General features: G+C 43.7%; 1 protein-coding gene across 2 annotated transcripts in view; it reads right to left on the minus strand.

Annotated features, from left to right (window-relative positions):
* Pcsk2 (proprotein convertase subtilisin/kexin type 2) overlaps positions 1–23,867 on the minus strand; it is a 227,795-nt gene that overhangs the window by 73,364 nt on the left and 130,564 nt on the right. For both annotated transcript variants that reach the window (XM_041670371.1, XM_041670370.1), the window contains exons 3-5: positions 21,696–21,809; positions 19,046–19,154; positions 12,477–12,514 (exon numbers count right to left, since the gene is read on the minus strand). In XM_041670371.1, the coding sequence (XP_041526305.1) occupies positions 12,477–12,514; positions 19,046–19,154; positions 21,696–21,809 (261 nt within the window). The remainder of the gene's footprint in view (positions 1–12,476; positions 12,515–19,045; positions 19,155–21,695; positions 21,810–23,867) is intronic.

The following is a 23,867-nucleotide window of genomic DNA, read 5'->3' on the forward strand; positions in this document are numbered from 1 at the left end:
CTGGTTCCAGATAACACCCTGACAGGAAGCCACAAGTCCCCATGCTGGTGATCTATCAGTCACATTGATGGCCCCATTCAGAAGCCCCTGCACTAACCACATCTCCCCCGTCACTCAACACAGCACTCTTCTGATTTTTGTCAAGATTACAGTGCTTCTCTGTCCCCCCTGCATGGGGAGGTGCATCCCATCCTATGGAGTCACTGAATAGTGATGTGTGGTACCGACTAGAAGAGAAATGCCCCAGGTGAACAAGCTGGTTTCCGACTTCCAGGGATTACTCACTTCCCAAAGTCAGCATGGTCACTGGGGTCGTGCCAGGAAAACAGAAAGCTTACCTGCCAATCACTTCGTCGCTTACAGCCTCCCTTTCACTGCGCCTAAGTTAGGCATAGCCCTGAGCAACATAGGCAGCAGGCCCTCAGAAAACGGCCACAGCAGTTACCCAACCCAGTGTTGAGTTCCACCTGAACCTTTTTCTGTTCTCCGTCTGACTGCCTCTCCTCCCGGCCAGCCTCTGTGCCTGGCACACGGTGGATGCTTGAGGGTGTGCTGGTTGGAGAAACACTCTCCCTGCTGGGCTCAGGCTGCCACGTCTCAAATAGCACCCTACTCCACAGCCAGCCCCTCCCCTGCCCAGAGTGCAGAAGTCACATTCTGACCTGTGAGTCTCAGTCTGACTCCTCCGCATCCTGCAGAGGGCCCTGCTGTGCTGCTGACTGCCACCTAGGCTTCGACCCATGACTTAGCCCCCTCCCAGCTGACTCCCCTGATCTGACAGCCTTGTCTATTCATCTGGATATGCCAGGCTAACTGGGCACGGGGCTCCAACCAGCACACATCTGGACTTTACCCGGGGCTCTAACTGCAGTTGGTCTTCTCAGCTGCCTCCACCTTACCTCTATGCCCCAGGTTCTTTCCTCCCAAGAGAAGGCAAAGGAGGAAGAGAGACAGGCTCGGGGCTCGCCAGTGCTTGAGCCTCCTGACTCCCTAGGTTTTCTGGTCTGCTTCCACAGCACTAACACTTGTAGCACGTTTGTCCTGTCTCTTGAGAACGCTACTCTTGTGCCTGTATCTTTCTTTGGCCGATTTTTAAAATTCCTGTCATTGCCAATATCCTTGACGGCCCATGATGAATAAATTCTGATGAATAAATAAGTTTGGTCAAAGACTCTGGGTAGAGGTTCTCACTCTGCCATACACTGTCTGGCCTCAGACGTTTTTTTTACACACACTTGGTGTAAGTCTCCATTGTCGTAGAACTACGGCATTTTGCATGACCTTAAAAACAGCATCATGTAGATGATTCTGTGTCCCCTCAATCTGGGGGTGAGAGCGTGGTAGAAAGGAGGAGATAGGAGTGAGAACATGGAGAAATGGGATAGTTAAGGGAGAAGAGGGATGAAGTGGGAGAGCAATGAAAGAGAGATCTTAACCTGGTGCTAGGGAAATTCCCCCAAATCCACAACAATGACCCCAAATAAGAGTCCTATCAATAGTGGGGTGGGTGCCTGAACTGAACTTCCCCTCTAATCAGATGGGTGACTATCACAACTAACATCATAGAGCCTTTATCCAGCAACTAACAGAACAAGATGCAGAGATCCATAACCAACCACCACGCCAAGCTCCAGAAATCCCATTGAAGAGAGGGAGGAGGTAATACATGAGCAAGGGAGGGAAAGATCATGAGGGAGTGTTGGGAGCTGTGAACCCCCAGATCCTGAAACAACTTGTTTCCCCCTGATCTGAGTGCCTACAGCTGCTCTCAGCAGGAGACCTCAGGAGTTCCTGATGGCAGGAGAGTGGTTTCTGGTGGGTTTGGCTGGGGCATGGCTATCCCTATATAAGCTGCCCCTGAACACCATAAAGGAGGCATTCCTGGGGCATTCCTGGGGCATTCTGGCATCAAGGATGACCTATCTCTCTCTGTCTGTGCGTCTTTGTGTGTTTCAATCTCCAGCCCCTTGCCCTGTTCACGAACTGTATGGTGGTGCCTAGAGCATAGACAGGTGTGGTACGCTGCAAGGGAGAAATCTACAGAGACAGCTGACTCTAGCTCACTCTCACCCATCTGTAGACCATGTCTGCCACAATACTGATCCACAGGGCAAGATGTGCCCGCTGGTACAATAGTGGCATGACTATTTTGGTGCTAGCCAACTGCTTTGTTATTGGATTTAAGGTTTGGTCTGTGGGAGGGAACCACACCCTGAGACTGGCAAGCAGGTCAAAAGCTTGTGTGTGGGGAAAGCATGAAGCCAAGGGAAGAACCCAATACTATTATTTTCCCATGTGAACATGTTGTCAAGCCGACTTCCAAATTTTTACAATATTTAACCATAGACACATGTGGCTTCCTACCTGGGGTAGTGAAGCTCCTTTTTGTAAAGGGTGGTGTTTAATGAGGTGACTCATAACTGATCAAAGAGTGGAGAATAAATGGCCAATGAGCCCTGGGCCTTAAGTGGGGCATCTATGTACACAACCTCCAAAGCTAGAGAGCATCGTGGAAGACAGGGCTGAAGTGAATGAAGAGAAGGAGCATTGGGAAGACTGTCTTGAAATGCTGCCACCTAGGTATGACACAGCCATTGCGACAATGAGCACACAGTAGCTGTGGACACCTTCAACTTTCCACCAAGAATGGAGGTGTGTCTATAAGGCCCCACCCCTTCCTGAGGAGCTAATGGTGGCTAAAGCCTGCTGGAGGATAGGATGTCATTTTTTAAAAAATGACTTAGTCACTGTGGAGATAGTAAGGAAGAAGAGGGGACAGCAGGAAAAAAAAGGGCGGATGTCCGAGGGCAATGGGGAGTGTGATTATAAGCATGACACAGTATATATATATATATATATGAATGAAACTGTCTAGAAATAAAAAGATAAATCAGTTTAGGCTCTGATTGCCCCTAAAAGGAAGGGCATATTAACTTTTATTCCTATATAGAAAATTACCACAAATTTGTTAAATAATATAAAGTGTTACATTATGGGTCACCTGGGCTATTTTCTCTGCCTGAAATCAAGCGAAGGCTGAGATCTTATCTAAGACTTGGGGGTAATCTTCAAATTTACTGACTATTGGCAGAATTTGGTGGTTCACAATTATAAGATGGATGCCCTCAGTTCCTAGACAGGCTGTTATTTCTCCCCCAAATGTCCTGTTGGCAAAGTAATAACTCTGGGGCATAAGGAACATTGCAGGTAATTGTCTTTGTGTGATTGTGGGTGGCTCTTCGAAGCCCGCAGGTGAACCATAAGGCTTAAATTCCTTTTTACCTATTCCTTATCTGGCCTTCAGATCTTTCAAAGGGCTCACCTGTTTAGTTCTAGTCCATATGAAAACCTCTTCTGTTTGATTATCTAAAACTCACCTGATTAGGAATCTCAATGGATTTTGAAATGCAAGCTAATTATGGGAATGATACCAGATCACATTTCTTAGCTACTGTCCAGATTCAAGGGAAACAGAGAGTGTATCACCAGGAAGGGAAGCATGGGAATAATTCTAGAATTCTGCATAACCCAGGCCCTTGTCTTCAAGGGAAAATGATTGAGAGATTTTTAAGGGAAAGAACAGACATTGGGTTACAATGGAAACTGTGGTTCTTATGGTTTATTCATTTCTATGTGTCCATGCATGCATGCATCCATCCACCCACCCACCCATCCACCCACCCATCCACCCATCCATCCACCCACCCATCCACTACCCACCCATCCATCCAACCATCCATCCATCCATCCATCCATCCATCCTCTATCCACCCTCTATCCATCCTTCTATCCTCCTATAATTTAGTATTTGTTAATAGAAAAGGTCTCTGTACATGTGCTTGGGCTCTCTCTCTCTCTCTCTCTCTCTCTCTCTCTCTCTCTCTTTCTCTCCTAATGATCTCCCTCGGGAATGATACCTCCAGGTGAGTTTTTCATGAGTGAAAGACAGAATCCTGGTTTGTAAGTCACTTAAAGTCAGTGTATGAAATAAAATTGTGTCAAAGGTTCTAAGGGACTTTTTGGAGCAAAAAAGTGATTTTTGTGGGTCACTTTCAGTCTAGACTTCTGGGTGCAATCAGATCTTTTGATGAACTTCAAAACACCCATGTGTCAGGAATCATACCAAAAAGATTTCTAGGCAAGTTGCAATATACCTTCCCTAGAAAGGAAGTCTGTCTTTAGCGTGCAAATTGCTACTCTTTAAATGCATCTCTCACTGTAGCTTTTTGGATTGTGTGTCTTGATTCCTCTGCTTTCTCAAGTGTTTGGTGTTTTGTTTTCCAGGAGAGTATTAAGTACATTGCATCATAATTCTACACCTAGGTGGAAACCACTCAAGGGCAGGGTAAGGAATTTTACCCCACAGTTTTGCAATCCCGGCCTTTAGAATATACCTCAGAGTACCACACAGCTCTCTTGAAAATTGAGTAGGTTCAATGGAGCGAAGTCTAGTCTAGTGAGCAATTTGTAGAAGTTCATTAACTAGATCTTTTTCTACTGCTTTTAGTTGCAATTCTGCTACAAATAAGGAGTCCAAAGAAGGAGCTCCACTTAACCAAACTAGGTTTATTTTTTCCCACTTTCATACCAAATATGCCCTTATAAATATGGACTATTTCCTCTAATCCATCGATTGAATAAGATTATAATCATTTGTCCCAAAAATCTCTCCAAGAGATCATTCAGATAGTTCTATTTATTCAGTCTGGCTTTCTGGTGATGAAGTTTACTGTGAACTGATCAACACACACACATACAGTGCTGAAAATAGCCCGACTCCCTTTCAATAAGACACAAAGGGTATTTAAGCCTCAATTTCACATGCATTATTAATGTGCTTATTAAATATTAATAGGCCTAAAAGCCTGGAGCAATGTATATGATCAATACTGCATGACATATGAGTCACCCAGGGCTGAGGACAGTGTCTGTCGGCAGCTGTCACTCTTTCAGCATGGCAGCCCTGTGGCACCTGGAGCCCTGGTGTGCACACTGTTGCCAAGCCCAAGGCACTTCCTGTCGGCTCACACTGGCAGTACTTCAGAGTTCTCTACAGGTTCCTTCTCAGAAACGGTGATCTGTCAAGACTCATCAGAGAAAAAAGGAAGGGCCGGTCCTCAGGGACGGCTTTGTTTTCTCTTTTAAGCACTTCTGTCCCTTGAATCATAACAGTGCAGAATCCATAATAATCTGACATTTGAACTGAAACAAAGTCTAATTCATCATCCTCAAACCTGGTGATCGAACTGTATCATCATGTAATATTTCCACCAACCCAGGGCCAGGGGAGGAGTGTTATAGCTACCATAGAAAATAAATGACTTGAGGCTACCTGAGTGTGGATAACCTACCTTAAGAATCTTTTCTTCTCTTAATTGACTTTGTAATATGAGAATTATTAGTGCAGATCTTCACACAGGATCTTGGGTCAACCCAAAGGCTGAGTTCCGTTTGCAGTCTAAATGATGGAGGCCTGCATGCAAGAAGCAGCCCACATTCATGTGTGGTTTCTGTGATCATTTAAGAATAGGAGGCATGGTTTCTCTGCTTAGAGGAAACCTCTTTTGGAGAAATTTCTCCTTTATAATCCCTTTGCCTGCCTGGTACCTGGCCAACTCTCCAATGACCCATACATGTCCTCTTAGTTCAAAGATCTGCGGCAGAGAAGTGATCAGGAATTCTTGCTCAGGGCACCTTTCTTCATTTCATCCTTGACCATAAACAATGGCGCTTCCCTTTCTCCTTCCTTTCACTTTGTTTCAATGGGACTTCTAAGACTATGTGAGATTATTTTTGGTCTCCTCCACTCTTGGCTTTTGCCATCCCTAGCCTCACAATCCACTAAACCGGGGTCAGCTGACCTTCTCTTTTCTTGGATAGCTCTGAGCTCATTAGGAATCAGGTGGGCAATTGCCCTGGTTTCCAGAGTCGCCCCCACATTGCTTCTCCATCAGCAGAGCCTGGCTTGTGTGGAGCTATTGCCTTAGTTCTTTAGAGAAGAAATGAAAGGTTATTTATTGAGTGTCTACTCAATGTCAGTCCTGATACATGCATTATCTCAATAACACCTGACAGTGTCAACAAACTCTGCTAGATTCCCACTGTGCCCCTTTCACTAATGAAGCAATGAAAGTTCAAGGTCTAGGTTACGCAGTTAGGAAGTAGGGAGTCAGAATGGTGCTCAGGTTTGATTCAGTTTCTACAGTCACCACACTGTTAGAACCCCACCTTTACATGCTGGTTCAAACACAATCATCTGAATATTCGGGTTTTGGAAAATCCTTATTTGTTGGACCCCATTCTGCTCAACTGGAGGGCAGGCCTGAAGATCCAAAACAAAGTGCTTCCTCTTCACTCCAGTGCTGCTCTTGGGTAGTAGCTATAGCCAGTGATGGAGACATGTTGCTGGGCAAAGGCTAAGGCAGTCTCTGCCTGCCCTGCTCCTCAGAACTCCTTACTGAAATTAAGGGTCCTTGCCCTCTGGCAATTATTTACATAAAAGCCTTTTTTGGCTGCCCTTTCTTTTGTTATCTCTTCTCTTCACTCTTTTAGGATTCCTTGGGTTGTCCTGCCAGATGAAGTACAGCCTGGTATTTCTAGGTGGCAGAGCCCCACTCCGAGATACGGAAGCAATCCGCTGATGTGCCAGCCCCTTACATAAGGATGTAGTATTTCCATACAACCTATATCTATCCTCCTTCCACGTGGGTCCAACTTTTTTACCTTTAGATATGATATTGTCCTTTACTAAGTTCAAGCTTGAGAGTTTACAATTGAGTTGCAAAAGAAGAATTAAAAATATCTCTTAATATTGTAAGTAAGTTTACTATTGTGTGCTGAGTCACATTCATAACTGTCCCAGGCCACATACAGATGATAGACCATAGCTGGGACACACCTGAATCCATTTATACATGACTTATAATAATAAATACAATATGAATATTATAGCTGTTGTCTAACAGTTTTTTATTTAGGGAATAATGAAAAGAAAAAAAACATGTCTGTTCTTCCTCAATTGGAATTCACAGATAGAGTGCTGTGAGATAATGCTCTAGTGCATTGTAAAGATTTGTTATTCATTAGTTTAATAAAGTGCTGACTGGCCAGTAGCCAAGCAGGAAGTATAGGCAGGGCAACCAGACTAAGAGAATTCTGGGAAGAGGAAAGGCAGAGACACAATCACCAGCCAGATGCAGAGGAAGCAAGATGAGAATGCCTTACTTAGAAAAGATACCGAGCCGCATGACTAAACATAGATAAGAATTATGGGTCAATTTAAGTTGTAAGAGCTAGTTAATAATAAGCCTGAACTAATAGGCCAAACTGTTTATGATTAATGTAAGACTCCGTGTTTCTTTGGGGCTGAACACCAGAGGATCCAGGTGGGATAGAAACTTCTGTCTACAATAGAGCGTTTCAAATCTTTATTTCAACACATGTCCCTGAGAAAACTTCAACATAGATGGAATTTCCTCTTTGAATTTTACAGACAACCGCCCCCCCCAGCCTTGCGTGACTCATGACTTCAACAAAGCAGGGCTAGGAAGCAAAGATGAGATTCTGCCCAACCTGTTCCCAGGCTCTGAAAACTGCCACCTCTTCCACACGCCACACACTCCTAAAGAAGTTCTCCATGAGCCACAGACTTAGCCCAGCTTCATACAAGTCTGGAAACATCATGGGCTGAGAGCCACCCAACAGAGTTACTTCCCCATTTTCTTCCTCCTAAGTTGGGCTGTGAGATACACCCCACCTGCACCCTTCCTTCCTCAGTGGGAGTCTGCACCTATCCTCAGTGGTGTCTGCACTCCTCCTCAGCGGGTGCCTGAACCTCTCCTCAGTGTGGCCTGCACCCCTCCTCAGTGGTGCCTGCACCCCTCCTCAGTGGGTGCCTGCACCTTCCTGGCATCTCTTCCCCCATTCTGGGCTGGAGGAACTGTTCAGACTGTGGGATAGGGAAGGCAGGGAAATGAAGCATTGATTCAGTTCAGAGTAGTCTCTTGGCCAGTACTCATTTCATGGTTATTGCAATTGGGATGGAAAAAAAGAATTTTAATTATTTGGAATAGTGAGTACTTACAAATGGGAACAGACCCTGAGATTCAATTCAACCTTTGAACAATAGAATAATCACAGAAGTGGCTGTTATTATCCTTTGCTCTCCACCCAATAGACCCAGTGTAGATTTGTTGAATTAAATTAACACTAAAGACTTACATTTATATATTGATTTGCAGTTTTCAAAGTATTTTAATTCTTAGTTTAGTGGAAAGAACCTTGAACTACCAACACACACACACACATACTCTCTCTCTTCTTACTACTCAGAATAACCAAGCCAGGAGAAGAACTTTGCTTTGGGAAACATTTTGCCTGGTTTGAGTATGAAGAAATTTTGCTGAATGGCTTTGGGTAGAATTCGCACCTCTTATTGAAAGCAAATTAATAAAGAGGGGGAGTCTGTTCCCACAATACAGAACATTTCTGTTGACCCTTGAAGCCATTTCCAAGGTACGCACTGGCAGCAGGTCCTGTCACTTGTCTCTATGGCCCGACACCCACATGTCCCTGGTGAGAGACTGTCTAGACACAGACGAGGGCTGTCCTCCAGCCTGGGGAGGCAGCCTAAGTATCCGCTGGGACCAGCTCTAATCCAGTGACTGTTGGAGCTGGGTTCAATCCCCCGAGGCCCCAGGCACCCAATGCGAGAAGCCTCTGGCACTCTGTCTCATTTATTCATTATCTCCCGGACAGTCCTATCCTAGTGGAGTTAAGTTCCAGCTGCTCACAATGGTCACTGTTTGATATTGTGCCCAACATAGCTGCTTTCTCCTCTTCATCTTTTTTCCCCCCTGCAACTCTTGTTTTAGGGGTCTGTTTCTGGGAAGACCCAAACAAATAACCTTCCCAAAGTACCTTTTCCTAGAAGGGTTTGGGTGAGCTCAGCACATCTAAGCCATCAAATCACTTAGTAACGTGGAGATGTGGGCCGGTACATTCTTTCCTCACATGGTTTTTGAGCCTATTGTTCATTGTCCGCTGGCTTCATTGCTCTCCTCAGTAGGTTGACTCCACTTACACTTAACGACCATGTAAAAATTTTAGTCAAAATATGACAAATTTTATCGCTAGGTTCTGGTTCAACTCTACATAGATTGAGAGAGACACTGAGATTTAAGAGAACTGGTCTTAGCCATGTGGCGGCGGCGGCACTTACAGGACAGCCAGGATTACACACACACACACACACACACACACACACATACAGACACACACACACACACACACACACACACACACACACAGAGAGAGACAGACAGAGAGAGACAGAGAGACAGACAGAGATAGAGAGGAGTTCCTGCTAGTTAGATGCTTAGCTTTCACACCATCCCAGAGGCAGGAAGATTCATCGCCAAGAGGAGGTTAGGTTATTATCAGTCACATTTTTACTCATTATTAGAGAGCATCTAGATTAAGGTTAATACACACATCATCTCTTCAGCATCCTCTCCCAATGGCTATATGATCCATATGTTCAGATATGGAGAACGCATCACTCCTATGTACTTACTAGCTTTAATCCAAGGACAGTTCACCCTTGAAATGAACTGAAAATATACCTTTTGAGGCTGCCACCCGTTGGTGTCAATTAGCTCGAGAGACATTATGGGATGTAGTGATATGAGCGGCGGGCTGCATCTCCGGCCGCCCCCAAATAATTACCCGGAAACTGTATTCTTTTAAACACTGTTTGGCCCATTAGCTCTAGCCTCTTATTGGCTAGCTCTTACATATTGATCTAACCCATTTCTAAAAATCTGTGTAGCCCATGAGGTGGCTTACCAGGGAAATCTTAACCCGTGTCTGTGTCTGAGAGGGGAATCATGGCAACTGCCTGACTCGGCTTCTTTCTCCCAGCATTCTGTTCTGTTTACTCCACCCACCTAAGGATTGGCCTATCAAATGGGCCAAGACAGTTTCTTTATTAATTAACCAATCAATGAAAACAACAGATTAGAAAGAAATTACTCCCACATCAATGGGAGATGTAGAATGTCTCATTCCACAGTGCACATTGAAATAATTTGAAACATAGTCGATAGGCCTCTTACATTTTCTTTTTTCCCAGCATTCTTTCAACTCTTGGAAGAAGCTGAATAGTGGGTCCATGCAGCCCCTCTATGAAGCAAGCATCCCACTGCCTATCATGATCTCTTTTAGATTAATGTAACCATGGGAAACACAGCCAGTTGTCCAACAATAGGGGATCGTGGTGTTTAAATTACAGTGTGAGGCAATGCCACATAGCCTTCAAAATAATGAAAATACTTAAAATATAAAATGTTCATAGCATATGAAGATGTGGGAATACAGTATGCAGTCAGAATTCGATTTTACGAAAAAAAATACACACAGAATTGAAAGCCCCAGATATTAAGGCTGATAGAGTTATGGCTGGGTTTTGGATCTGTTTCTTCTTTTCCAGTTTCCTACAGAGGTCGTGCATTTATCCACATCCATGGCAACGAAACCAAGGGGGAGAGAGATTAGTGCTCACAAGCCGTGGGGTTCCCCATGCTTCTGATATTGCTGGTCTAAGCCAGCACTCCCCAGATTCAGAGGGGTTCAGGCAGACGGACAACCATGCCCACTAGTATTGTCTCTACAGCTTTTCATGGTTTCTCCACGGGATTAGAATCATGGTTTCTCCACGGAATTAGAATGGCCTTTTAATGTGTCATCAGCCTGGGGGTGGCCAAGTGAAAAGGCATGGAAGCTGTTCATGGTGCTATAGGCTTCTGTGGAACTAGAACCTGTGCATAGCAGGGGGCGAGGCACCCTTAGCTTTTCAGTCAATAGACAGCCACGCCACCTTGAGGTCCTCCAAGAGACAAGGCAGCGATTATGTAGGAAATTGAGCAGAGCCCCAAGTGGCTACTGATGATGTCCTGGGCCCTGGAGCTGAAGAGAATTATGGGAAATACTATTGCCTCTGTGAGGGTAGGCAGTTCTAGGGTGCAGGATAGTAACATCTCAGGGCTCTGTATTTATGGGGAACACAGAGAAGGATGTACAGAGGAGTCACCAGGAATGCAGACCACTTTAAGAGTAAATGAACAGCTAGACACATGAGCTGGAAGCAGGGCAGGTGGCCACAGGGACAGGGCTAGAGAAGGGCTCCCTAGACATGACCCACAGGCTCACTGGTGTGGACTGCCATGCATGGGTAGCCCATGACTATCTTTCCCATGGGTTATTATCACCTGCAAGAAAGTTCTGGATTAACTTCCTGTCATTTTCTTTGGAGGCCACAGTGACTGGATGATCCATGGTTCATACACATATATAGTTGTACATATTATAAATATGTGTATGTATTTGTATTAGAGAAGATTTAGCTCTATCTTTATGTTTCTAGATTGCTAAGACCTGTGCAGAAAATAACAAAAACTTTATTGTCCCATTTCCTGATACACAGTGCACAAAACACGGGGAGCTCCCTTGACTTCCATACAGTATAGAAAGGCCCTTCTAGGGCACAGACCCACAATGCTGACTTGGGAACAGCCTTGCTTATTAACTGTCCCTTTTACTTAAGCCCTCGTTTTCAATGAACGTCTCCAGTCAGTAAGTTTATGTCTTTTAAACTTTGACCTTGAGTTTGTGGGGAAAGTGTCACCCAGCTGGGGCAGCTTTAAGTGAACACATCGAATGACTGCATATTGTACTTCCTGGGCTTGGAACGGAGACATCGGTTATGTTTAAAGAGCTTGTCGGTTTATCGGGAAAAGCTTATGACTCTAGCCCAGCATTGTGCTGTGAGTCTCTGCCGATGGTCCTTGCTTGCAGAGGGGTCTTAAAGGCGAGGCTCAGTGAAATGTGTAGAAGGGTGAAAATGGTCAAAACGATGCTGTTCCTTCTTCCTCTCACAGAGATGGTTGCAATGTGAGTTACTGTAGGTTTTGACTCCAGGGCTTCAGTTTTGGCCAATGAGCACCAAGATAGTTTGATTACCCTTTCCCTTGAGCTTTGGAACTGGCATTGATTCAAGCCTTGCCATGCCACTCTCCTCTCTACCTCTCCCTGTATTTACTTTCTTGGCAGTCTGCTCCTCCAAATGCCAGCATGCTAGCCTTTCTTCTTGAAAAGACACTCGTTTGATATCCGGCCAGCTCCCATATCTGAGCAACGGCTCTAACAAGATGGGTTGATTTGGTGTATACAAACACACGAGTGTGCACATTTGAGTATGTGGGTGGTGATTCTGTGTTCACATGAATATCTGAGTTACGTGTGTGTGTGTGTGTGTGTGTGTGTGAGACTGTTTCTGCCTTGGGCATGTATGGGCTCCTGTGTATTGATCCTCTGAATGCATGCATAGTGCATATACTTGAGTGTGTTTCTGATAACCACATGTAGCAGATTGCTTAAAAGCACACGTTCCCCACACCTTAAAATCAGCTTGTACTTACATAGTTGTAGGCCAGGTCTGGGTGGAGATAATCGATTCCTGCGAAAAGATAACACAGGAATGGAAGGTTAAAACTGGCCGCTGTGTTCTCAAGAAAGCTGCCCAGAAATGGATGCTCCTTGTAGGGATGATGACTCAAGAGACTTGTGGGAGTTGGGGGTGGGAAGAGGATGCTTATCCTGAACCCTTTGCTTTGCCTTCTGTTTCTGTGTGGGGGAGGGCTGCATCACTTCCTTGATGGAGAGACAGCTGCCCCAAGACACACCGCAGAGCAGTGAAACCAATTAGAGCTCTGGGCCCATGGATAACGCTTCCGGATAAATGTCAGCAGTCAGGGGCTTAGTGACTGCAAGATGGATGGCTCATCACGGCGGCGATGTAAAAGAGATTTGTAGAAATCCTGACATTTCTAAAGCATCAACTAGTTTCTCCTCTGAAATGAAGCTGGCCCCGGGGAGGAAAAGTGATGATTATTTAACAGGGCACGGAGAACCGTGGATTAGCGGGGCTCACTCCAGCACGGAAATAAGAGACACACGGCCGGGCGAGAAAAGCCATTAGGAGAGAGCTAGCGGTTTCTAGGGAGGTGTTGTCAGCTGGGAGCTGACACTACTCTCTCCAGAACGTGCCTTTCTGAAAAACCAGAGGCTTCAATTCCCTCAGCTGGAGTTCTGTGCTTGCTCTTGAGCCGGAGCCTACTCTGGGCCCAGGAATCATTCCTAGGGTAGAATTATGGCCTATTTGTGCTGTTGAGTTTCATCAGACGCTTTGATCCAGGGGTAACTGGAAAGCTCTCACCCAGGTCTGCAGGGCTACAGAGTCTCAGCATAGGCTGTACTTGCACATATGGGCGGTGGGGAAACAGCAACAGAGCAGGGCCCTGCAACCGCACACAGTCATGGTTATACACGGAGGTTTTTGGAGTCAAAGAGCAGAGTTTGCCTGCTAACCGTCATGTAACCAGGAGAACGACTGCAGGGAGGTTGTTGGGTCTCTCTGTGACTGTTTCCTTCCTGAACAACTGGAGGAAAGGCTAGGGTGGGGCTCAAACTCATGCCAATGGCAGCTTTAGCCTAGCAGCAGGTGCATTTAATAGCTATCCTGAGACACTAGACTTGTAAGCTAGAAGCACCATTAAGCCTCTTCTGCTGGCATCTTTACCCCATTCATACAAAGGCTGTGCCACTGTTATTGGAGCTGTGCCAGCCACCCTAAGGCTTTGTGGTGAGAAACAAAACAAAATAACCCCTCCCCCGCAAAAAAAAATGGTGCCTATATTCCAAGAGGAAATCTTCATTTTTTTTTTTTCAGGTCAGAATAGAAGTGACCTTTAGAGTTGGGGGAAATGCGTGTGTTGAGACCAGCAGTTCTATTCAAAGGCTCAGACGCTGTCATCCTGATGTGGATTCTGTCAAATAACAAGATCTCTGAGGTTTGACTTCATCATCTTTGAAAAGGGCTATAATTGTATTCTAAGAGATCTTTTAAAGATTAGAAACAATTCGAAGAAGTATTTGGCTTATAGTAAACATGCTAATGGATTCTTATTATCATCATTAGAAATATCGTTGTTGTGGTTTGGATATGAAATGGCCCCTCCAGGCTCATGTTTGAATTCTTGGTTCCCAGCTGGTGACACTGCTTGGGAAGGCTATGAGACCTTTAGGAGGTAGAGTACCCCTGCAGGAAGTATGTCACTGGAAGTGGGCTTCGAGGTTTTGCTATCATGACCCACTTCCTGTTCTTTCTCTCTGCTTCCTTTGTGAGGTGAGAACTGATCAGTCTGTTTCCTGACTGCCGGGTTGGCTTCATGCTCCTCTTGCCACGCCTTTGCCATGGTTTCCTCTGGAACTGTAAGCCAAAACAATCTCCACCTTCCAAACTTGCTTTTTGTGAGAGCATTTTATTACAGCAATAGAAAATAACCAATACAAAAATTGGTTTCAGAGAAGTGGGGCTGTTGCAGTGATAGACCTGATTATTATGTTGTTTTTTTGAAGGAGTGTGGAAGACTTTGGAACTTCATGCTAGACTAGTTAAGTGCTGTGGACAGAGCTTAATGGGCCAATCAGAGGTGCAGAGAGTACAACGAAGAGGAGAGACCCAGCTCACGAAGTTTAAGGGAAATATGGATTTTATTAGCAGCTGGGTTAGAGGCTATTCATATGACATTTCCTCAAGGAATCTGCCTGTGTCCTGAGAATTTGCATGAAGCCGAATCAACAAGTAAAGGACTAATTGCTCCGGTGGAGGAAACTTCAAAACAGAGTAATATGGAGTAGGTGGAAAGTTTCTTACTGTTTAAATGTACACAGTGGGGAGAGAGGGAGCACCAGGAAGCTGAAGGTTACAGCCCAGGCATACACTGAAGAAGACTGTGCCATTAAAGGGTTTCGTGCCATTGTCAAAGCCTCCTGCTCGGCACTGAAATGACAGGGAAGATGCCCTAAGGGCAAGACCCACCTGAAAGGAGGGACACCCAGGGCTTTCCTGGTCCTGTTAAAACAAATGCCCAGGGAAACTTTTACCAGTATCAATGCTGGTATCCAAGTGCTCCAACCCCAGATCAAGGGAGCTAGTTTCCATCCCAAGATAGTAGCACAACTTGGTAGTGTTCTTTGGGTGGCTCTAGTTCTGGAAGCATGAAAGACAGAGGACTGAAGAGTGGGGTCATTATTTTCCTTTGTGGTTCCAGAGAGCTACTGTGACTAGGCAATGCGTGTCAAGCTTGGAGGAGCCTGTGAGGAGGCCCTGAGAAACTATTCTGTGGTAGAGATTCCAAGGTTTTGGAGATGCCAGAACTGTGGGATGTCTGCTAAGTAGGGCTGCATTCAGGGAGTAGAGCTAGCCTAGAAGAGAGATATGTGACAGGCTACAAAGTTGGAAGAACTGAGCCACCTCAGTGCCTTGAAACTGAAGCCCCAGATGCCGACGTGAAGCTAGGGTTTTGGTGTTTATCTTGCTGGTTTCAGTCTAGTTTTTGTTCAGTATTTCCTCACTGTGTTCCCATTCCTCCTCTTTGGAGTGGGAATATATATTCTATATATTGGAAGTATATAATTTATGTTTTGGTTTTGACAGGGGATTTACCTTTTGAAATTTGACTAAATGTATTTTGTATTATGAGATAATTTCTAGACTATGAGGCCCAGGGGTAGGAGTTTGTGGTTTGAAGATATAATTGTCCCCATTGGTTTACACATGTGAACTCTTGATCCCCAGCTGGTGGTGCTGTTTGAGAATGTTGTGGAACTTTACGGGGTGGGACCTCACTGGAGGAAGTTTATAACTGAAGGTAGACTTTGATGTTCATACTGTAGTCCCATCCTCTAGTCTCTCTTTGCTTCCTGTATGGGATGAAATGTGACCAGCCACCTTCCTGACTGCAGGGTGGGCCTCTCCCTCCTGCTGCCATGTCTTCCTTGCCATGATCTACTGTCTCCCCTGGGACTGTAAGTCACAGTAAACACTTCCTTCTCTATCTTGGATTTTGTCAGGATATTTGAGGTAACAACAGAGAAGCAACTAACACAATCTATCACATCACTGGGACAGTTTTAGCAGTTGAACAAAGTCATCTCTAGAAATTGCCTTGATATTAAAATCTGCGGTGAGATGAAATTGTATATACTTGTTGAAATTATTTAACATTGTTAGGCAAAAAGTTTGGTAACAAATGAGAAGCTAAACACGGCCCTCCACAACCACACACAAAGAGCATGCCTTTAAGATTGGAAGTCAATTTAAAAACACAATTCCTTGTTCTGAGAGTGAACTTTGTTTAAGAGAAGAATTAGCAATCTCTTCTCCATGAAGGGAAAAATAAGAGCAACGAGATAACATGAGACCAGGAAGGAGTTAGATTTCAATACAATGTATATATTATAATTATAATAAAGAGTCCTTAGGTTAAGAGAAAGAGCTTTGTTAAAATGGTTGCAGACTTGGAACTGAGAAAGAAAATACCATTGATAGAACTGTGAAGGATGAAAGACATTTTTCTCTTAATAAAAGAATGATTTAAATTAAAATAATAATTCGATAGATTGTATTTTAATGTTCTTGTGTATTTGATTATCTCTTAAGGTAGAATACACTGAAAACATGTTCTTTGTGTGTGTGCATGCTTCATGTGTGTGTGCATTTGTTCTTATGCATGTAGAAGCCAGAGGTAGATGTCAGATGTCTTCCTCAGTTTCGCTGCCTTATTCTTTGAGGCAGCATCTCTCACTGAACTCTCAAGCTGACTCAGGTTGACTTAGCAGTGAGTTCCAGGGGTCTGCCAGTCTCTGTTGCCTGACCTTGATCCCTAGGGCTGGGGGAACAGAGGCACTGCCTCCCTCAGCATTTTTACAGATGCAAGGGATTGGGGCTCAGGTCCTCATGCTTTACTGACTGAGCCACCTTCCCTGATGGAACAAACATTCTTTTATTTATTTAGAGAAAGCAACAAAACAACCCAGCAGAGCCTACCCTCTCACAGAACTATAAGACGCAGTAGCTTAAAAAGTTATCTAGGTGTTTTGTTCTGTAGCAGACGTGATTAAAACAATAGAAAAATCAAGAATTTTAATTGAGAGATAGTGAGTTCAAATTACAGGGAATTACAAAGACTACTAATCTACAGAATTAAGATCAAACAGGAAATCCTTCTGGGACTTTCTAAAGGGTTTTTGCCTTTCAGTCTGGGGCAGAGTGAGGCACCTTCTCATTTGCCATCTTTGGAAGGGATGGCTTGGGTGTCATTTAAGGAGGCTATGGACAGACACTGAAGCTGGCATCTATAGTGCTGTTGGAAAGTTGATCATGGCAGTGTGTCTGTGGTCGCTGTTGTGCTACATTCAAGGTGGCCTCTGTTTACAGGATAGGACACCCAATGGGCTGTTACATTGGCTCTCACAATATATCCTAGGTTGATGTCGGATTCCCCTCTGTATGCTGTGAATATGTTTTATTACTGTTGGTTAAGAAAGAAGCTGCTTTGGCTTATGGAGGCAGGAAAACTGAACTGAATGCAGGGAGAAAGAAGGCAGAGTCAGGTAGATGCCATGTAGCCGCTCAAGAAGCAAGAGATAACAGACCACGAGCCTTGTAGTAAAATATAAAACTATAGAAATGGGTTAATTTAAGATGTAAGAGTTAGTTAATAAGAATCCTGAGCTAATAGGCCAAACAGTGTTGTAATTAATATAGTTTCTGTGTGATTATTCAGTCTGGGTGGCTGGGAACCAAAAAAGTAGTCTCAGATTACACCAGGTGATTTCTTCCAAATTTAGATGCCTCTTTTTCTGGGTGACCTGGCCCCAGCTGCTTTGGAAAGGAGGCTAAGCCAAAGAGTTCAGAAGGAAAAAAAATATGTTCATAAGCTCTGCTATCTCTCCACACAGTTCCTTTCTTCTAGGGAAAGCTCTCAGCACCAGAGAAGGCTTTTACATCCACTTCAAAACATCTCACACATCAGAGGCCTAGGGAGCATTGTTTCACATTGTCCTTTAATGATTCCCACAAAGACAGAGCAGATTTAAACAGCCTGGTCTCCCTTGTTTTCCCCATCAATTCTGCTTCAAAGGCTTGCTTTTCATCAACAGTGTTCTTTGAGGATGTAGGATGTTGGGAAAGGAGAGGCTCTATTGTTTCAGTGCTACATAGGCTTTGTAAGTAATTAAGCAGATAATGTAAGCCACAGTGGTACTTTTAGTGGAAGACCCAGGGAGCTGTCCGAGGGGGGCGGAACATTCCAGCAAAATGACGGCAGGGCAGCGGTGCCGCCGGACCTCTCCAGAGGCAAGGCTGTGCACAGTTAGAAAAACACTAATTCACAAGACTCTGAAATCTCTAGCCTGCATAGCAGGGTAACATATGGAGCTGTCAATGATATAACCATTATCAAAGACTGCCTGACAGGGGCTCGTTTTGAAAATAGCATTAAAGCCAAATTTTCTAAACTTCAATCTTGTCAGGAACCCAAAGCCACACTCTCAGATAGAACATTCTGTGATTATCGAAGCGGATTTTTTAGTTCAGCCATTGAAATAGCCCACATGGATCCCTAAAACAAGGAAGCTGAGTATGTCGCTGGGTGATAGAGAAGTCCTGGGTTTAATTCCCTATGGTATGGAAAACGAAACACTAAAAGGTGAAATGGAGCTGTTTTGAAGAACTGAATATTAAATTGCTGTTAGTTTTAGTTATTAACTCAGAGTGGCTATGCATATTCAGAGGTCATAGCACAGTACAGTGTGGATCTAGGGGAACAGAAAACAAACCTATATGAGTTTAGAAGACTTTTCAGGTACGCTGTAAGGATAGAGTCAGTAAGAAAGCAAGTCAAGGACAGACTGGTTTCTTTGGTTTCTTATTTATCAGGTCAAGCAGTACTTGTTGAGTGTATCACCAAGTATCATGATTATGGATCTGGATGAAGGGGTAGGTTTTGTCAAAGTGTGGTTTGGTTGTCCAGCATCAAAGCTGTTAATTTCCTCACTAGCCTCTATCAAACACAAGTCTTTCATGTCTGTAGGCACGGAAGGCACTCTCTTGCAAATGACTTAAGGGCTGTGAGATACTCACCATCATCCATAATTCCAATGGTCACTCCTTTCCCGGTGTATCCCAGCTCCCAGGCTTCGGCCACGTTTAAGTCTAGCCCAGGAGTGCCATCAGCTTGCCCAGTGTTGAACTGATAGGGAAATGCAAAGCAGAGAATTGCATTGGTTTGGTGCTGTGACATATGCTGGCACTTGGTTGCCAGACGTGGTCTGCCTGGCCGGCATAAGGTTCCACCCTTCATGAAACATGCTTTAAGATGACCCACTTCACCCCTTAGAGGCTTTGTCTTCTATTTGCTTCACATAAACAACTGATTTTTTTCTGTTTTATGACTGATTTTTTTCTGTTTTATGTAAAGATTGAAACTGTTCCAATGCCCTTATCTCAAAACTAGATTTCTGTCTTTAAACTTGTATAAGAATAGACATGTAGCTTGGTGATGAAGTCTTTGTCTAATGTACACAAAGCCCTAGGACAAAGCCCAAATTCCTGGCACCACACAGAAAATTAAAATCACTTTATGTAACGATCTTGGAGAGGCCGTCACAGCAAACCCTCCAAATAGGGAATGAAACATTCACTGTCAAAGCTCGGTTTAGCTCATGTTTTGAGCTTAGCATATAATATCTTGGGTTTTTACTGAATAAAGTTCCTTCACTAAATGACAAAAACATTTCTTTTCACAGAAAACATTTTACCTTGGGAATTTTTAGTACCACTATACCAAATCTTGTTAAATTAAAGTCAGGATAAGTGGCTATTCTTTAGTGTATGTTTTACTACAAAAAAAAAAATAAAGTCTTCCTCGTTTTTTGTGTGTATTCATGAGTGTGTTTGTGCAGATGCATGGGTGTGCACAGCAAATTGTGTGTTATGTGCATGTGTGTGCAGATTAATGATCATCTTTGGGTATTATTTCTTAATGACCATTTTGTTTTAGGAGATAGTTGAGGGCTTGTTAAGTGGGCTGGAATGGCTAGTCAATGAGCCCAAAGGGTCCCTATCTCTGATGCCTCAGTTCTGGAATTACATATATATGCCACCATTTCTAAGCACCGTTTCAAGTGGTTTTCATGTGGTTTCTTGGAATGAACTCTGATCCTCATGTTTACATGACAAGTGCTTTATTGACTGAGCTATTGTGCCAACCCTTCCTTCATTTTTAAAAAGAAGGAAGATGAAGGAATGATTCACACTAATACATTCACTAGCCTCTTTCTATGAATATATGATCTTTACAGATTGACTCAATGATGACTTATCTTCAACTATTTCTTCAAATAGTGAAGTTGGAGAGTGTGCTCACAGAGGCTCACCATGACCAGAGGCTGTTCTGATATTACTAAGACATTGTTGGAATGGCATTAGTATCATTAATATGCTTTACAGAAGTTACTATTCTTTTCCTTCCAAGCACACATTAAAGATTATACCTTCTCTTTCCTTTCTTTTTCTCCTTTCTCTTTTAGAATGGTTATGTAACTGGTTCTGGCCAGCACAATGTGAGCACATGTGCTTTTTGTCACACCTAGGCTGAAGTTTCAAGAGCCACGTACAGTTGCTGAGGTGCTGTGGAAGCATTTAGGTAAAGTTCACAAAAAAACAGGTGTTGAGTTTAAGAAGCTACCATGACTTGGGATTATTTGTGATTGCAACAAACCTACCATATCCTGATTAATACACATAAGCTCATTTAGTTACCCAAACTTTCAGAATTCTATGTCCAAAACCATAAGGCCTAGCCAAACACTGAAGCCTCAGAGGGAAACTGGGATGCATCTCTAGTGTGTAATAGTCTTTGTCATTTAATTTTCTATCTTGTTCATCATCTTTTAGTCCTACATAAAGTGAGACATCACTCACATTTATGAATCAGTCATTTATAATGTGCTCTGCAACTTAGGTTGGTTCAGAGTCATTGATCTCCTTAACAAAGATTAATTTTTATTATTTTTAATTATGTGTATATATGTGGGTTTATGAAGGTGACTGCAGGTGCCTAAGAGGCCAGTGGTGTGGGATTCACTGAAGCTGAAGTTCCAGATAGTTGTGGGCTGCTTGACAAAGGTGTTGGGAACTGAATTTGAGTCATCTGGAAGAACAGCACATGCTCTTCATCCCTGAGCCATTCCTCGTGTCCCTATTAATCTTCTAAACATAGCCAAGCCAACCCACAGAGGTCATGATGGGTTGTAGATAAAACAGAAAGTTCTTGCCATAAGACAGCCTAGGTTCCAGTGATGTAAATCCTGATTCACTGCTACTGTTTTGGGCTGTGTTGAAATGCCACCTTTGATTCTCTCTCAGCTCTCTTACTCATGAAAACCCTGGATTCTTACTCTTGTGACTATGACTCCCATATGTCCCTCCAGCCTTTCTGTGTGCCTGTTGACACTCTGGATGACTGCTCTTAAATATTCGATAATGACTTTCAGGTAGATCGCATGTCTTCCCTCTCATCCAGGTATAGCTGTTCAGAACCCAGGCCAATGTGATCACGATCAGCTATTGGTAGAAGCTTAGGGGTTAAGATGCATAATAGACAGAAAAATCAAACATCTTAGAAGGCATAGAGGCATTCATTGACTTGGATGCTGTGTATTATTCTGCCAAATAACAAACAATTTCATCCTTCAAAGCAAAGACCATTGTAAGCAGTAGAGAAACTTACCAGGTACCATTGCTTTGTAAAAAGAGGATCGTTCATGTTGATGTCAATTTCATTGATGTCTCTGTACCCTCTCTTTTTACGGTCAAATCCTTCTTGTTGCAGGGCCATCTTCACCTGGAATGACAATATCAATAGATTACCCAAGTACTAACCTTAATACCCTTTCTCCTGGAACTTGTTGCCACAAATTCAGATTTTATTTGTAAACAATATTTGTGTTCAAGCACATGCTTTCTTCAGCAAAAGTAAGATTGGACTATGTAGGATCTCATTCTATACATGTTTATTGTCTAAGAGCATTTACCCGTGGCTATATAGAACAACCATACATTGGTGATGGCATCCGTGAATGGAGTCAGTTCACAGGTTGGTGAGTGTAAAGCCAAATTAGATAGCACCAACATAAAGAGTGGAGAGAGATTGGTTACCTGCCATAGGCAAAGAGAGCATGGGAGTTGTTTTCAAAGAAATACCTCCCGCCACCCCACCAGGACCAAAGGAAACTGAAATTTTATTTAAGTGGCCTATGCATTTTCACACAGGGATGGGCCAATTCTTGAGTACATTCTCAGTTAAGATGTCATTCCTGAGCATGCTCAGTTTAAGTTCATAATTTAGGAAGGAAGGATAGTAGACACACATGCTTAGTGTATAGCCCTAAAACACATGTTTAAAAGATCAAATGTGAAGACAGGATGCCTCTGGGCATGCTCAGCTTGTGACATAAAGTTTTATCTGCAAGTAAGGGAAAAGACACTTTGAAAGTACGATAATACATACATTTTCCCCTGCAGGTGCCTGCTTCTATCAGGGGTTAATAATGGCTCAAAGGAAATTCCCTTACAATGAGAATTGGATGCAGAAAGTATTCTTGAGGAAGACAAGGCACCAGGGATCATTAAGTGAAATACAGGAAGACGATAGAACTTTCTGTTAGGAGAAGGAAGCTGATGGGGATTGAGGGACAGTCCAGGGTGAAATCTGCATAGCTTGTGTTGCTGAAAGTTTTCATGGAGTCTTTGCCTTTGCTGTGAGTGCTCTATCATCACACTTGAGAATCAGCTAACCAAAATCCCAGTAGAGGCAAAGCCACCTGCCAAGGAGCCGGCAAGCCCACTGCAAGGCTCCAGAAGGCAAGGGAGAGCCCCTGGGAAAGAGGCTGAAGCACTGCATAGTTTTCCTTGTTCTCAGAGTTCAGTTCAGTTACCTCAGAGTTCACTTACTGCTCTCTCTCTCTCTCTCGTCTAAAGGATCCTGGTTAGAGCTTCTATAGACAGGCACTGTAGGCTATCTAAAGCTGACTCGTCAAGCTCCCATTGATTATGAGACCCTGGTAGCTTCCTGACAGCTCTCCCGTGGGAGGGGTCCAGAATCTATTTCTTCTATAAAGTCAGAAATTGTTGTTGGTGTTGGTGAGAATCCCAAGCTCTTGGATAGAAATGAAATTCTGGAGCTGTTAGTTCAATCAGGCTCCAGTCCACGACCAGACTCCCTTCTTTTCACTTAGGAATTCACTACTTTATCATCCAATTGCTGTGGCTTCTTTCTCTGACTACCTATAAACTCAGGGTTGAAGGACCCACACAAAAGGGTGTGTACGAGATATTTATTATTATTTTTATTAGATTTTGTGACCCAACACTCTATTTACTTCTTCCCAATTCTCTCTAGAGTGTTTGGGGCACTTTATTTCTGTCTCTGGAGTTCCATGTTAGTAGGAGTGAAGTTCTGGCAGCTTCTGCTCTCATGACAGCAAGGGCTTCCTCAGTCTCACGATGCCTCTTTTGGTGGCTTCTCTCTTAGCAGTTTGATTATTAGGAAGTTAAGGCAAGGACAAAGAATACTTGGGGTCCATTTACCTCAGAGTTCACTTACTGCTCTCTCTCTCTCTCTCGTCTAAAGGATCCTGGTTAGAGCTTCTATAGACAGGCACTGTAGGCTATCTAAAGCTGACTCGCCAAGCTCCCATTGATTATGAGACCCTGGTAGCTTCCTGACAGCTCTCCCGTGGGAGGGGTCCAGAATCTATTTCTTCTATAAAGTCAGAAATTGTTGTTGGTGAGAAGAGACCAGTAGGTCCAGTCTAGAGTGATACAAGAAGGGAAGAGTGGAGAGTCTTCAGATCTTATTCAACCCTTCCTTTCCCACAGGGGAACTCACTCCAGTGTTCTT

Source organism: Microtus oregoni, unplaced genomic scaffold, assembly GCF_018167655.1.
Source record: "Microtus oregoni isolate MIOR12 unplaced genomic scaffold, Mior012 000020F_ref0000438, whole genome shotgun sequence".
NCBI classification, from domain to species: domain Eukaryota; kingdom Metazoa; phylum Chordata; class Mammalia; order Rodentia; family Cricetidae; genus Microtus; species Microtus oregoni.